The sequence below is a fragment of the Ipomoea triloba genome, chromosome 9 (genome assembly GCF_003576645.1).
Source record: "Ipomoea triloba cultivar NCNSP0323 chromosome 9, ASM357664v1".
NCBI lineage: Eukaryota > Viridiplantae > Streptophyta > Magnoliopsida > Solanales > Convolvulaceae > Ipomoea > Ipomoea triloba.
In genome coordinates this window covers 29,582,031-29,598,662 of record NC_044924.1, presented here as the reverse complement: position 1 = coordinate 29,598,662, position 16,632 = coordinate 29,582,031, and the positions used below count along the sequence as shown (strand labels likewise).

The window sequence follows — 16,632 nt, the reverse complement described above, 5'->3', positions numbered from 1 at the left end:
AAGCAATAAAGAAAACTAATAACATGTTTTGAAACAAGCTGAATACATAAGTGGGCGTAGTTAGATATTGACACTTAAGAAATATAAGTGGGTGTTTGATGATATAAGGCAACAATGCTCATGATTTTACTTTTTAGTTCTTTTTAATTAAAGTTTTTTGGTCTAAACTTCTTTGTATAATTTTTCAGGCGGTTTACGCCATCTCTTATAAAATGATTCATTATCAATAAATCAAGTTTATGGGCGTATGTGAGTAAGAGTAAGAGGTTTCTTATATTCCTTGTGAAGGATTTTTTTGTTGTAAAGTGTTTTGACATTATCAAATAAGGTGAAATTGTTAGTAATAATTCTTGTATAGATTTTGAAGATGTTATATGATGTACATTGTTTGGTCGGAGGAAATTCCAATTACAATCCCCCCAAAAAAGAAGGAATTCCAATTCAGCAGTGGGATTGTATTATTAAACAGTAGCCTTCACTCAGACTCGAACTCACCCCCTTTCATGAGAGTGTAAACCAGGTGCCACTAATCACAATGTAAACATTGTAATTTGAATTCCTACTTTATTCCCACCTTATTCTTTTCTTACGGATTTTTCTTCTTTACCCTCTATTATACTATTTTTTTTCTTAATTAACCCCACATTCCGTTAATATAAACTTTAGTAACGGAATATTCCGTTCACTTTTAACTTACTAATTAATTTCTATAAGAAAAGTCTTAAGTTCGAACCTCATCCCAATCAGAGTTGACTATACAACGAAAATATGTTAAAGTATATTATTGAAAAGTGAGTACCCCACTCTATTACTCTTATTAAATTAAATAAATTAGTAATTACAACAAAAAATAATACATATGCATTTCTTTAATTTAGAATTCGATGTGTACAGGTTGTAATACACTAAATCTTATATTAAAAGTCTTATATGAAAAAAAAGAAAAAAAAATTCCTCTCTCTTGTTCATGTTAACAAGTTTTTCTCTCTTGTTGTCTAACAAGCTTTCTACTCATCTTCCCCCATGATCCGAGTTCCTCTGGTTGTTGCCCTCTCTTTAATGCATTATATCTCCGCTTTGATTCCCTGTCCTGTTCTTTTTGGTGGTTGGTGTGCCTGCATTTATGAACCCTTTTGCTCTGGACTTTAAAACCCAAGACATCCCCCAACACCCTTTTGCTCTGGACTTTAAAACCCAAGACATCCCCCAACACATGCCCAGCCTGAAATCCCTGTACTCTAACTATCACCCACCAATACGATTTCCTACCCTTCAGCAACAAATGGCTTCCTCTAGTCATGCCAATGATTCACTCACAGCTCACTATGAAGGCCTCACCATCCAGGACAGCGACGACATCAACATTCCCATTAATGTTGAAGACCTTCCTTCCCTCCTTGACGATGACGCCTTCGCGTTGGTCGGCACTGTCTTCACGGAAAAGCAGGTCAAGTTCCCCTTCATGAGAGACACCATGGGCACGATCTGGCGTCCACAACGCGGTATGATGGTTAAAGAGATCCAAATCAACTTGTTTGTCTTCATTTTCTTCCATGAGAAAGATATGCTGAGGGTTTTGGAAGATGGGCCTTGGTCTTATGAACAAAACCTCATCATCCTGCAAAAGCTTGGCAACCAAGAAAATCCCTTGGATGTTGACCTCACCAAGGCTGAGTTTTGGGTCCAAATACACAAAGTAACAAGGCAGCTTATCAACATCCAAACGGCAGAAAAGATAGGCAACAGTCTGGGTGAGTTCGTGAAAGCCGATATCACCAACTTTGATGGCACATGGAACACCTTCATCAGGATCCGGGTCTTGCTAGATGTCACAAAGCCCCTAAAAAAAGGTCTCACCATCACTCTGTCCACAGGAGAGGACCTGAGGTTGGAATGCAAGTATGAACGTTTGCCAACTTTCTGTTTCATTTGTGGAAGAATAGGCCACGGAGAACGCTATTGCCCCATGCAACTCGAGGAGAATGAATGCTTCAGATCCTACGGCCCCGAACTCAGAGCAGGGGGAAGGCGCATGCAATCATCTGGTAATAAATGGATCCTATCTGAACGCCCTGCAAAAACCCTATCTCCGGCCGCCACTCCTACCGGCGACAATCAGCATGTTCATCCTCAGGCGGGTTTCCCAAGGTACGAGGTTACCTTTGGTCAAAGCACTATTCCTGATTCGGCTTACACGCTGGGTAATGACCAGAGCGCAGTTCCTGATTCGGCTTACACGCTGGGTAATGACCAGAGCGCAGCACCCCAGGCTATCTTTAATGCGACTGCCACGCTCGAGGAATCCTCATTTAATGCCCATATTGTGGCGGCTGAAACGCTCCCTCTTAGTCAACCAAGTACCTCTGTTCTGGGCCTACTCATTCAAGAACAAAGAAGTAGAAGAAGATCTCACGAGGATTTTGGGCCTTTTCTTAATGGGCCGGAACGGGCTTCTGCTATGGTGATGGACTTCACTACTGATGAGATGGACCAAAAAAACTTGCTGGAGGCGGGCTCTGGTTCCCAGGCCCGCCAAGATCAATGAGTGTCTTAGCTTGGAACTGTCGTGGGCTAGGCAATCCCACGTCGGTTCAAGTCCTTGTGGATCTCATCCACTACAAGAAGCCAAATATTGTTTTCCTTATTGAGACTTTGGTGGGTCAGAACAAGTTAGAGCCCATCAAGAGGCGGTTGGGCTTTGAAGGCCTGTTAGTTGTTGAGAATGTGGGTCACAGTGGTGGATTAGCATGCTTATGGAAACACAGTCAAATGCTCAAAATCAAAAGCTATTCGCACAGACACATCGACGCGATCGTCTCCCACAATGACGGTGAACTTTACTGGCGCCTTACTGGTTTTTACGGCGAGCCAGATCGGAACAGGCGGCACATCAGTTGGAACTTGCTTAAGCACCTCTCATCCCAAGACAACCTTCCATGGGCTGTTATTGGCGATTTCAATGACATCTTGAATCCAGATGAGAAGAGTGGTGGACTACCTCAACCTCGTTGGCTTATGGAAGGCTTTGGTGAGGCGGTGGAATCAAGTGGACTCTCTGACTTCCCTTTCACTGGTCATCAGCTCACTTGGGAGAAATTAAGAGGTAGGCCTAATTGGATCCAAGCTAAACTTGATCGGATCCTCGTCAATGATTCTTGGAAAGACGCATTCGCGGAAGCTAAAGCCTGCTCCATCATCTCCTCTAGAAGCGACCACCTCCTGCTTCTTCTTAATGTTGTTTCTGTTCACCGCCCTCCCCGTCATCGTCAGTTCAAATTCGAGAATCTTTGGCTCAAGGAATCCAGGTGCCGTGAAGTGGTCATTGAGAGCTGGTCAAACTCATTCGGTCTCAACCTCCTTGACAGAATTGAAAGATGTGGCAAGGCGGTTTGGCATTGGGGGAAAATGTTCACGAAAGATTTCCAGAAACGCATCAACTATTGGGAGAGGAGAATGTCCTACCTTAAGCCCAGAACAGATCAGAGGGGATGTGCTCTTTTCAGGGAGGCACAGTACCAACATTTAAAGGCTCTAGACCAACAAAACTCATTTTGGAAACAACGTGCCAAACAGCACTGGTATAAGGAGGGAGATCTTAACACCACTTACTTTCACAACGCGGTCAGGAGGAGAAGGCAAGTGAACACTATTCGCAGGCTGAAGAATAATGCAGGATCATGGGTTGACAATGGTAATCAACTAAATGCCCTTATCTTGAATTATTTCCAATCTTTGTTTACCTCCTCTGAGTGTGACATAACCCCTGTTATCCAAAGTATTGAGAGCAGTATCAGCGAGGCTCAAAATCTGATCCTTAACCGGAAATTTGAGGGAGAGGAAATTAGAAAGACCCTCTTTGAAATGAAGCATGATAAATCCCCTAGACCCNCTATTCCTGATTCGGCTTACACGCTGGGTAATGACCAGAGCGCAGCACCCCAGGCTATCTTTAATGCGACTGCCACGCTCGAGGAATCCTCATTTAATGCCCATATTGTGGCGGCTGAAACGCTCCCTCTTAGTCAACCAAGTACCTCTGTTCTGGGCCTACTCATTCAAGAACAAAGAAGTAGAAGAAGATCTCACGAGGATTTTGGGCCTTTTCTTAATGGGCCGGAACGGGCTTCTGCTATGGTGATGGACTTCACTACTGATGAGATGGACCAAAAAAACTTGCTGGAGGCGGGCTCTGGTTCCCAGGCCCGCCAAGATCAATGAGTGTCTTAGCTTGGAACTGTCGTGGGCTAGGCAATCCCACGTCGGTTCAAGTCCTTGTGGATCTCATCCACTACAAGAAGCCAAATATTGTTTTCCTTATTGAGACTTTGGTGGGTCAGAACAAGTTAGAGCCCATCAAGAGGCGGTTGGGCTTTGAAGGCCTGTTAGTTGTTGAGAATGTGGGTCACAGTGGTGGATTAGCATGCTTATGGAAACACAGTCAAATGCTCAAAATCAAAAGCTATTCGCACAGACACATCGACGCGATCGTCTCCCACAATGACGGTGAACTTTACTGGCGCCTTACTGGTTTTTACGGCGAGCCAGATCGGAACAGGCGGCACATCAGTTGGAACTTGCTTAAGCACCTCTCATCCCAAGACAACCTTCCATGGGCTGTTATTGGCGATTTCAATGACATCTTGAATCCAGATGAGAAGAGTGGTGGACTACCTCAACCTCGTTGGCTTATGGAAGGCTTTGGTGAGGCGGTGGAATCAAGTGGACTCTCTGACTTCCCTTTCACTGGTCATCAGCTCACTTGGGAGAAATTAAGAGGTAGGCCTAATTGGATCCAAGCTAAACTTGATCGGATCCTCGTCAATGATTCTTGGAAAGACGCATTCGCGGAAGCTAAAGCCTGCTCCATCATCTCCTCTAGAAGCGACCACCTCCTGCTTCTTCTTAATGTTGTTTCTGTTCACCGCCCTCCCCGTCATCGTCAGTTCAAATTCGAGAATCTTTGGCTCAAGGAATCCAGGTGCCGTGAAGTGGTCATTGAGAGCTGGTCAAACTCATTCGGTCTCAACCTCCTTGACAGAATTGAAAGATGTGGCAAGGCGGTTTGGCATTGGGGGAAAATGTTCACGAAAGATTTCCAGAAACGCATCAACTATTGGGAGAGGAGAATGTCCTACCTTAAGCCCAGAACAGATCAGAGGGGATGTGCTCTTTTCAGGGAGGCACAGTACCAACATTTAAAGGCTCTAGACCAACAAAACTCATTTTGGAAACAACGTGCCAAACAGCACTGGTATAAGGAGGGAGATCTTAACACCACTTACTTTCACAACGCGGTCAGGAGGAGAAGGCAAGTGAACACTATTCGCAGGCTGAAGAATAATGCAGGATCATGGGTTGACAATGGTAATCAACTAAATGCCCTTATCTTGAATTATTTCCAATCTTTGTTTACCTCCTCTGAGTGTGACATAACCCCTGTTATCCAAAGTATTGAGAGCAGTATCAGCGAGGCTCAAAATCTGATCCTTAACCGGAAATTTGAGGGAGAGGAAATTAGAAAGACCCTCTTTGAAATGAAGCATGATAAATCCCCTAGACCCGATGGATTCACCCCTGGTTTCTACCAACATTACTGGGATATTATTGGGAGGGATGTGATAAATTTCTGTGAGACAGCTAGGCTAACCAAGCAGCTTCCCATTGGCAGCAACACCACCCACATTGTCCTAATTCCAAAAAATTCCAAGCCCGAAACCATGTCTGATCTGAGACGTATCTCCCTCTGTAATGTCCTATATAAAATCCTTTCTAAGACCATTGCCAATAGACTAAAGCCTTTGTTACCTTCTATCATCTCAAGCTCCCAAAGTGCCTTTGTCCCAGGGAGGCTAATCACTGATAATATCCTCCTTGCATATGAAGCACACCACTTCTTGAATAGGAAATCCCAATAAAAGGGGGGAATGGTCAGTCTTAAGTTAGACATGAGCAAGGCTTTTGACAGGGTTAATTGGGACCTTGTGAGAGGCATTCTAGGTAAACTGGGGTTCCATGCTGATTTTTGTTAATCTTATCTATGCCTGCATAAGTTCTGTCAGCTTCTCTATTCTATAAGAGGGCTCTGTCATCGGTTCAGTCACTCCTCAAAGAGGCCTAAGGCAAGGGGATCCCCTCTCCCCTTACCTCTTCATTTTAGTTGTGGAAGGTCTAAGTGCCCTTATTCACAAAGAAGTCCAAGCTGGTGGGCTGCACGGAATTGTCATTGCTAGAAATGCTCCGACCCTAACCCATATGTTCTTCGCAGATGATTGTCTTGTGTTTTGCAGGGATAATTCTCTTGAGATCAACACTCTTAAAGCCACGCTGGAGGAGTTCACTACGGCTTCTGGGCAGACTATAAACTTCAATAAATCAGCGCTCCAATTCAGCAGAAACGTTGATCCCCTTACTAGGGAGGTTGTCTGTGAAACTATTGGCATCAGTGAAGGTAGCCACAGGGGTAGCTATCTCGGCCTTCCTTCCCTTATTGGCAGGCGTAAGACTGAAATCTTGGGCTTCATAAAAGCAAAGATTCTTGGGAGAATCCGCAAAACCTTGTGTAATAGCATTGAAGTTGCGCTGAATGATTTCTGGTGGAGAGGGCAAGGTTCAAGGGGTAAAGGAATCAAATGGAAACGTTGGAAGGATCTATGTTACCCCAAGTCTGCAGGGGGTATGGGCTTCAGGAGGATAGGTGAGTTTAACCTGGCGCTCCTAGGCAAACAGGCCTGGAGGTTTATTGCTCACCTTGATTCCTTACTCACAAGAGTTTTCAAGTCTAAATATTTCAAGAGCTGTTCCTTTTTCGATGCTAGTTTGGGGAGCAATCCATCATTTGTCTGGCGTAGTATTCTTGCATCCCAGAAAGTGATCAATGACAACTGCAGTTGGAGAGTGGGCAACGGCACATCTATCAATATATGGAAGGACCCCTGGTTGGTCGAAGCCCCCCATCCCTTCATCCAAACAGTTATGCCCATCCACCTAAGTGATGGCACAGTCTCAGGCCTCATGCACCTCGAAAATTCGGGTTGGGATGTAGACATATTGAACGACATTTTCGATGAAGAGGACATTGATAATATTCTTAGCATCCCTCTGCCAATGTCGAACCATGAAGATATAATCATCTGGACAAAAGAGGAGAAAGGTATATATTCTGTGCGCAGCTGTTACAAATATCTGGTTGGTTATCCTTCGTTGCCCCAGCCTTTCAAATGGACAAAGATCAGGAACCTCTCTATTCCCCCGAAGGTCAAGATGTTTACATGGCAAGCCTGCAGNCATTTGATGATATCTACATGGGCACCAACTTGGACATCACAACCTGGCTCGAGAGAAATATGGAAAAGCTGTCCACGGATTGTTTTGGTCTCCTCCTCACTTCATGCTGGATGATTTGGCAAGAAAGGAACAACAAAGTTTGGAACAACGGCCCGTCTTTACCTCCCAGAATTCTTGATCATGCTGCTTCATTTCTTAGCACCTGGAGGTCCCTTCAATCGTCTACCCATGCTCCCACTGCTGCCACCTCCACAACCACTTGGCAGCCCCCACCTACTGGTTATTTAAAAGTGAATGTTGATGCTGCTAATGATGCCAACTCCAAATCCACTGGGGTGGCCTGTCTAGTTCGAGACAATGAAGGATCCTTCCATGCAGCGCTCCAGCTTAAGTTCAGAGGTTATCACAATGCAAAGATTGCTGAAGCCATCGCGATCCGTGAAGCTCTATCATGGCTCAAGTCAAGATGCATGGACAATATCCAGATCGAATCAGATGCTCTGTTAGTGGTCGAAGGTATCAAGAATTCCAATGGTTGCACCTATCTCGACCTTATCCTGTCCGACATTAGATGCCTAGCTTTAAACTTTCATAGTTTGTGCTTTGTATTTGCCAAACGGTCCGCGAATAAAGCAGCTCACCTACTCGCTAGGGATGCTTTACTCATTGCCGACCGTAAGGAGTGGGGAGTATCCCCTCCTTCTTTTCTATTTGATGTGGATCTTTTATATTAATGGATGTCTGTTTGTTTTCAAAAAAAGAATTCGATGTGTACAATGCCTTTATTCAAAAAAAATATTCCTTATCAAAAAATTAAAAAAGAGATATAATTTCATTAGTTATATGTCTTTATCTTCTACAATAAAAATTATTCATTATCAAAAAATTAAAAAGAGATATAATTTCATCGGTTATATTGTATTTATTTTCTACAATGCAAAAATTCCTTACCTTCAAATCATATTAACTACTTTGGGAGAATTTGTTGACAAAGAAGACATTCAAATAACCCAATAAATTGAAGCGTGAAACTACCCCGTAATATATTTTGGACTACATCACAGTTGTTCACTTTAAAGGTAAAATCGTATTTCTTTATTAATATGATTTAAAATGTATAAATTTATATTACCAAAAATAGTATTTATTTATATTATCATTTTTAGACTAAGTATTTAGACTATCGTTTTTACAAAATTGCAAACATTTATTTTAATGACAATTATAATCACCCTCTCATATATTATCTTGCATCCATATACTTTGAATTACCAATTTAAATAAACAAATTCAACATTCAATTACATGTGCATGAATATCTCATATATAATCTTGTATTGATATACTTTGAAGTACTTATTTAAAAATAAACATTGGCCATTATTCTATTCGCGCAATGCGCGTGAAAAACTAGTATACTATAAATATGTTAGAGTGTATTAAAAAAAAACAATATAATATAAAATTTAACATGAACTTTGGTCAATTAATTAGCCAGACTATATACATAGCATTCAAAGTTGAGCATCAAAGATCACAAATAAGAAACCTTGAAAATCATTTTCTTTATTTTTTTAATCTATGTTACTTTATATATATATATATATATATATATATATATATATATATATATATATATATATATATATATATATATATCTCACATGTGTTATTGTGAATCTACCATTTATCATTACTCATCTAACTAGGACTCTTTGTTAAAATATATATATATATATATATATATATGAGGAGAAAGAATTCTAGTGCGGCTAGAATACAGAGTCCTAATATGCGTATTAACTAAAAGTTTAAATTAATATTTGGATTATAGAATTATGTTTTGGAAGTTAACAGATCCCATGGGTCAGTCTTTATACGAAGTTGAAGGGTATGTTTGTGAAAAATTTAAACTGCTAATTAGGCTGTACATTTATGATTTTTTTAATGTTTTATATTATATACTAAATACTACTAAAAAAAAAATTATATACTAAATACTAGTGGACTAGATAATTTATTTTCATCACAACACTAGCAATAAGTTCACTAGGCATACTTAGCTTAATTGTAAGCCAAAACTTGATAATACAGGAAGGTAACAAATTCATTATGTTATTCAACAACACGTACTTAACACGTACAGTACATATACTAAGAGATAAAATGCAACTTCAACCATATATAACAAACATATGCCACATAGGGCTTTTTCTTTTTCAAATTTAAATTAAATACTCCCTTTAACATTAAATAATTTCATATCCCCTAATTGTTATACCAAAATTGAGCTTGGAGATAGTTAATCACATTTTGTCCAACTTGGAATGCTTTAGTGAGAACTTGAGGATTGATGGGTGGGTTTGAACCAAAGACGGCATTTGCAATAGTGATAACTCCAGGATTTTGGCTACTTAGTCCAGCAAATGCAACTGCGTTGCTCTTTCCAACATTGAATTGGAAATGAATGAGGCCCTCTGGGAAGACAAATACGTCACCTGCCACCAATGTTTTGGTGAAGAGTGGATTCTTTATGCCCGGGGGAGGATTTGACAGAACGAATCCCACATAGAGAGTGCCTTCTAAAAGAAATAAAACCTCAGTTGCTCGAGGATGTGTGTGAGGTGGGTTGAGGCCGTTTGGTGCAAAGTCGATACGGACTAGTGAGACGCCGAGTGTATTAAGTCCTGGTAGGTTGTTGACATTCACGGGTGTAACCTTTGATCCAAGTGGATTTGATGTGTTTCCGGGCATGTTTAAACCTCTAAAGAGGAAATCATTAGCTACAACTTGCATCGGATTCTTGCATATTTTCCCATTCACAAACACTGCAAACAAATTAGAACAATTGTAAACATGCATTAGATGACAGTACAGTTGAATGCCATTGATGAGAAACGAACACTCATGTTCATTTCAAGATCATGCATGCTCATATAGGATGAACTTTAATTCAAATGAAGGAAAAAAAAATGTCAAATAGGCACGGCTGCAAAAATCGGTGTAGGGGGACCGTGGCGATTTCCCTCCTAGGCGTTCATCTAGGCGACTGGCCGCCTAGGCGTCCGTCTAGGCAACTGGCCGCCTAGGCATCTAATTCTGCCAACTCGGCTGCCTAGCACGACTTGGTTGAGTTAACTTGTCCATTTCGATCGAGTTAACCGAGTTAATCCGGTCGGCTCGGCCATGCTAACTATGCAATTAAATCATCTAAACATAAAAATATGTGCAATCGAAATATTTTTTCAATTTTCCCAGTTGAATTCGATCATATTGCTAACATGGTTTGTACTAAGTTTGCCCTTTTCCTCTGACATACTAGTTGGGATGAAATATTGAAAAGTTTTAAACTCAAATTGCACTAAAATAGATCAGAAAAATGTATCAATTGCACATACTTTGCTTGTTTTATAATTCGATTGCACACTTTTTTAGTCCAGTAATTCAATTGCACAAAACTATAAGTTTATTTACATGTTTGACACTTTTTCCTAAAATCAGTAATAGGAATATTTCAAAATATTCACCAACAATCATGATATGTAGTTTAGCAACTTACCGGCTGCATTAGAATCATTAACTGCAACGCAAAAGTCTTGCAAAGGGCTGGGATCAGATGCATGGGCAAATGAAGATGCTAAAGCCACCATAGCAATGGCAAAGACTATGAATCTTAGAGCCATATCTAAAATATTTTTAGTGACGATATCACAATTGTTGAATACCTTTTTGTGTTTGTGGTGACAGAATAACAAAAGATGGGAGGCTATTTATAGCAACATTCTCATCGGATGTTCCAAAGTACATGCAGACTAGGCTTCTATGTTTTGGGATTTGTATTAATTCTTTAGTATGGTTGGTTAACTACATGCATTTTAGTAATGGAAAGTTTGTTAATTGGGAACCAATGATCTCTTCAAATGATAAAACAATTGTTTTTAGTCAATTTTTTGACAATTATCAGAATCTTATGATGTTTTCAGAGAGCTGTTTAAGGTTGTAAATAGTACATAGTTGGATTAAATTAATTTGTGCTCAATTATTAGTCCTAATCATCTTCAGTTATGCACTTCGACCTAATCATTTTCTTCCCATTATTTTTGGCCTGCCATTTGTTTTGATTTTTGGTTTAATTTTGTTTGAAGATATGAATGTTTTACTTCATTGTTTTATTTGTAGCTCATATATTATTATGAATAGTTAAAACTACTAATGCGTGCCTTATTAAAAAAATATCCAATGATTTTTTTTTAAAAAAAAATTGGACGAAGCTTGCAGTTGTTACTGAAATGTGGGTTTTCGATAAATCCACATTTTGATTCTAGCCGACAAATGACCACAAAGGAGGTGGTTAGGTTGCTCCTAGATTATAAGGCATGCACGCTTTATGAAATATCTTTCCAAATAAATACATCAAATTAGTTATCACCTTGTAATTTAATAATAAAAAATAGTTATTTAATTGTTAAATTATACATAAGTTAGTCTCAATTACGCACTTATCACACATAGTGGAACTTGTGACATGTGATACCAATTGTCAAGTTTAAACGTTTACCACTATGCCTAAAACTATATCGACCTAAGTTATACTATGATGTGTAATTCTGCTATGATGTGTATGAGGTGGGTTAAAGACCATTCAGTGCAAAATCAATACAAGCTTGTGATACACGGACTGGGAATTGAATGTTAAGTCCTGGTTGTAGGTTATTGACATTTATGGTTGTGGCGGCTGATTTAAGGGCATTTAATTTGATGTGTTTCTGTTTAACCCTCTAAAGTGGAAATCATTAGCAACAATTTGCATTGGATTCTTGCATATCTTGCCATTCGCAAACACAAAACATATTTTATCAATTGTAAATTAGAAATGCATTAGACTATCATTAGCAATATTGTTTGTATTTTCGTCGACAAATTAGACAAACATGGGCTGCTTTTCATAGCACAAAATTCCAACTAGCAGACTAGGTTTCTAAGGATAGATATTTATTTTTAATATACTGAAAGTTTATTTTTAATGTGTTGAAAGTTCATTTTTAGGTAACCATCTTGGTTGGCTTGAGTGATCGTGCACTCTCGTTCTTTAAGAGAGGTAAGAGTTAGAACCCATTCTTGTATGGAAAAACTAATCCGGTGCGAAAGGGGATTAGTCTGACTATGGTACGGATTTAAAGATGTCTCCTACAGTTAGGACATGCTCAGGACAGCTCGTGGTCTGACAAAAAAAAAGTTCATTTTTAGGTTATATATCAAATAATGAACATTCAGTATACAAAAAATGAGCATTATATTCAATGTAATAAACCTTCTATAATAAAAATAAACTTTATCTCACTGTTTCACCTTGTATGATATAATGGTTCTTTAATAAGGTTGGTAAACTGCAAAAATTTTATTATAGAAATTTTGTTAGGTAGGAGCCAATGATTTCTTGAAATGATAAAAACGATTTTAGATCAAATTATTGAAAATTTTGGAAACGTTTCTTAATTAGTCAATTTTGATAATTTAGCAGTATATCCTTCGATACTTTTAAAGGAGCTGTTTAAGGTTAGAAATAGTTGTTCGATTAAATTTGTTTCCTATTAGTCCTAATCATCGTTAGTTAGAACAAATCATTTTCTTCCTAATTATTCACAATTTAATGATCTGTGTGTTAATGTAGAATGGCGGACTGCCATTTTATTTGACTTGTTGATTGTTTTAAATTTATTTTGTACTTCAATATTTTATTTTGGCCTCATATAATGTTGTACAGATACCCAAACTAGTCTTCATATGAGAACTGTGGACTAATAGGAACCATATATTTTATAAGATCACTGACCATATGTTGATACCAAATTGATGACTCATTCACGGAATTTGAAGGCATAAGAAGCGCTTAGTTGGCTCAAAATTCACCATATCTCACACTGCCATATTGAAACAGATGCTCTATTAGTTACTAAAAGTCTTAGTTCTCCCTTATGTGATTCCCATTTTGATCTTTTTGATCTCATCCTTTTTTATGTGAAAAATTTACTGTCATCAATCCTTGATGTTTCTATCTATCATGTTAAGCGTTCAGCGAACCGGATTGCCCACCTGTTAGCGCGGAATCCCTTTCCTTGCCTGAACGTACGGAGTGGAATTCTTCCCCTCCGTCTTTCATTCTTGATCCTTTGTTAACTGATATTTATTAATGAAATTGTCGTTTATTTCTCAAAAAAAAAATTAGGAACCAATCAGAATCGTTTATTTGGAAAGATCGAACATATCAGTAGCAATTAAAAAAAAATTGGTGACATTTTTGTAAATAACATGAATGTTGAAGTCAAGTAAAAAGTATGGACATATCCACATCATCCATTTATCAAGATCTCGTGCTACTTGAATTTTGGATTTCTTTTTAAAATTTAAAATAATAGATGTCATTTGATTAATTGTGAATTTCATGAGTTGAACTTTTACCCTTAGTAATGGTAAATCATATTTACCTTTGATTTCACAAGACGGAGGGTGTATATGTGTCCACACTAGTGTCATTGTCACATTTAGCCATCAACTATTGTGGCATTTCTAGTGATATAACAAATATTTCTTGACTACATATAAGAGTGTATAACTCCCGAGGTGATATTAACCGTGTACTATTTTGATTTTCTTTATCTTGAGATGCGAAATGGGTAACTTGGGGTGAATGTGGTGATCAGATTGATCCGGGTATGAGTGATGAGTATAAATGATGAGTGAAAATATTGGTGTAAAATGTCGTTCCGTTGAGTATTGGGGCTATGACACGCAATTGTGTGAATTAAGGAAAACTAGGCACTAGAGTATGCGAATCAACTATAATGCAAGTAAATGATAACTGAATAAGGAAATTAAAAGAAATAAATTGGCTAATAAATTAACTGAATGATAAAGGAATGGGTCAGATTAGGGGCAATCTTGATGGGCAATGCACACAAGAATTCAATTCAGCTACTTTCGTAATCAATAAACAGAATTAGGCTAGGATTGCCCCACTTTCGTGATGCATCAATCATAGTCTTAAGCACCTAAGCATTGTAAGCCCCCAAATTACCCAAATTACCCATATTCTCATAGTAGGAAAAATTAGGTTGAAATTGGTAAGGCTCGAGATCTCCATCCAACTTTCATTGTAATGAATTCCTCTCCTAAACTAGCAATTAATTGTGGCCATCAATCAATAACAAGTAGAAAACAATCCTCAATTCAACATAAGCCCTGGGTAAATGGTTCAATCCCGGCCTTTATGCAATAATCACAACTTGAACATCAAGCTAAGATTATATTACCAATAAATCCCTAATCCAAACCCATTAGCGAACTACTCATGCATGATTGAAGTAAACAAAGCAAAGCAAGAATTAAATATTGAAATTATAACAGCGAATCTAAAGAATAATAGGAGAGAAGTTTACTAGCAATCTTTGAGAGTAATTCCAATCCAATCAATGATTCCAAGCTTGTAAACGAATTCAAGAAGGTAAATCTGTGCTATTCTATGCTATGGAAAACTCTAAAGAAAAGAAAAATTGTACTGAACTAAACTAGGGCTCGGAATCCCCAAAAATACAGAAAAACGCGATGTTAAATACTGGACAGTAGCAGGGTCACGGGCACCATCACGGCCGGGATCGGGGCAGTGAGGTGCCGTGACCGGCCACTGTCCGTGATGGGGGTCACGGCCGTGAGGCGGCCTCTGGGTTTGCCTTCTGACTCCTTTCGTGCTCCGTTGCTCCTTTCCGACTTTGAGTAGATTCCTATGCTTCGAAAACTTGTCCAAGATAACTGAAAATCCTTCATTTGCTCCTCGTTCGTGAATAAACTAAGATTGATCAAATGTAACACACAAACGAGTCTCAAATTCATCAAGGTAAGGGAAATAAGCAATAAACTAACTAAATTATGGGGTAAATAATAGTATAAAATCATATGTATCAATGAGAAAAGTTCAAAAAGCCCCCTGCACCAACAATAAATGCGACTTATATATAGGCATGTTCATAGGCACATGACAGGCTTCCAACATATTTTCCACATGCAGGGTGTGGGTTCGTCTCTTGAGAAGACTGAAAAAAGAAAAAATAAATAAAGATGGGACATGAATTGACTATTCCTTTAGTCCAGGAGGTTGTTCTAGAAAGCTTGCGATGCAAGATCCTTATTATACTGATCACAAATATAGGCTCCCCAGTTGCGCCTAACCGAGGGACTGGGAAGTGGTCCAGATGGGGTCGGCATTGTTCTGTTCAGATCAATTATTTGTCCTGTAGATCCCTAGTCATGCCCGTATAATCCTAATCAGTAAGATTTAGTACACACGCACTCTTTTAATTTTGCCACGTTACGTTATTGACTTTTATTTGTTTGTCACAATTTGTCCTCCTTTTAAAATTTTATTATTTCACCATTTATAAATATGTCTAATATTTAATATAATTGTTCAATTAAAAGAGTTTACAAGAGAGTCAGAGAAATTACATGTTGGAGCAAAAGACTTGAATTATAAAATTATCTGTTAGCCATCTTTAATTTATTAAATGGTGATATGACAACAAGTTAAATGAAGGAGTAATTATGACTAATAAAAGTGAAGGATGCAATGTGAAGAATATGACTAAATGTAAATATATAACAATGACATAATAGTCGAGACCAATTCAAGATGGTGTTGAAACTTCGATGGAAGCATCCTCAACCAACATCGATGCCATCACCTTAGTGACATTCTAACTTAGGGAAATAGCTCCCGTAAAGACATTAAATCCGTTAATGGTTGACTATTTGTACAAAATAGTTTTGTGCTGAAGTTTTTACCCCAAAAAGGGAAGAATATGCAGGGACCCTTCTCAGAAGGATTGGATGTTTGAAGAATAGAAGACATGATTGAAGGTAAAGCCTCCGCTCAACAAATTATGAACACCCTTAATTGGAATGAGACTTAAATCTAAGACTTTATTTATAGAAAAAATAGTGAAGTCATCAAAGCAAAAGATATTTGACAATTTTGTGCTAAATTTGTTATTATTAAAAGTAAACAATTTCTTTTAAAAAAATTAAGAAAGAAGGTAATTTAACTGGATTAATTATTTTCACGAACTCATGGCATAATTAGCCATTCTAGGATTCTGAGTCTTGCACTTTTTTAACATTTTAATTTATGACGTTTTGTCATGCAAATATTTCTCTTTGCCAAAAGTTGACAGAGGACAAGAATTTGATTGTTAGGCACTTATTTATTATTTTTAGTGATTGAATATATGTTATTATAATTAAGTGTCATGACAAATTACTTTGGCGCTTAATTTGATTAAATTTAGTTTGTGAGAT

General features: G+C 38.3%; 2 protein-coding genes across 2 annotated transcripts; one reads left to right on the top strand and one right to left on the bottom strand.

The window, feature by feature from the left end:
* The first annotated feature begins 5,924 nt into the window (after window positions 1–5,924).
* On the top strand, window positions 5,925–8,018 carry LOC116029889. The gene is made up of 3 exons (XM_031271934.1): window positions 5,925–5,997; window positions 6,098–7,150; window positions 7,210–8,018. Exons 1-3 carry the CDS (start codon window positions 5,925–5,927, stop codon window positions 8,016–8,018), a joined length of 1,935 nt encoding a protein of 644 aa, XP_031127794.1.
* Window positions 8,019–9,552: 1,534 nt separating this feature from the next.
* LOC116030646 (germin-like protein subfamily 1 member 18) lies at window positions 9,553–10,998 on the bottom strand. Its single transcript, XM_031272957.1, has 2 exons — window positions 10,844–10,998; window positions 9,553–10,112 (listed from the first exon to the last, which is right to left on the bottom strand). Exons 1-2 carry the CDS (start codon window positions 10,965–10,967, stop codon window positions 9,553–9,555), a joined length of 684 nt encoding a protein of 227 aa, XP_031128817.1. The 5' UTR covers window positions 10,968–10,998.
* Window positions 10,999–16,632: the final 5,634 nt, after the last annotated feature.

Coding starts and splice junctions, on each gene's coding strand:
- LOC116030646 (XM_031272957.1), bottom strand. CDS start 10,967: ATGGCTCTAAGATTCATAGTCTTTGCCATTGCTATGGTGGCTTTAGCA. Junction 10,113..10,843: donor TAATGATTCTAATGCAGCCG/GTAAGTTGCTAA, acceptor ATTTGTTTGCAG/TGTTTGTGAATGGGAAAATA.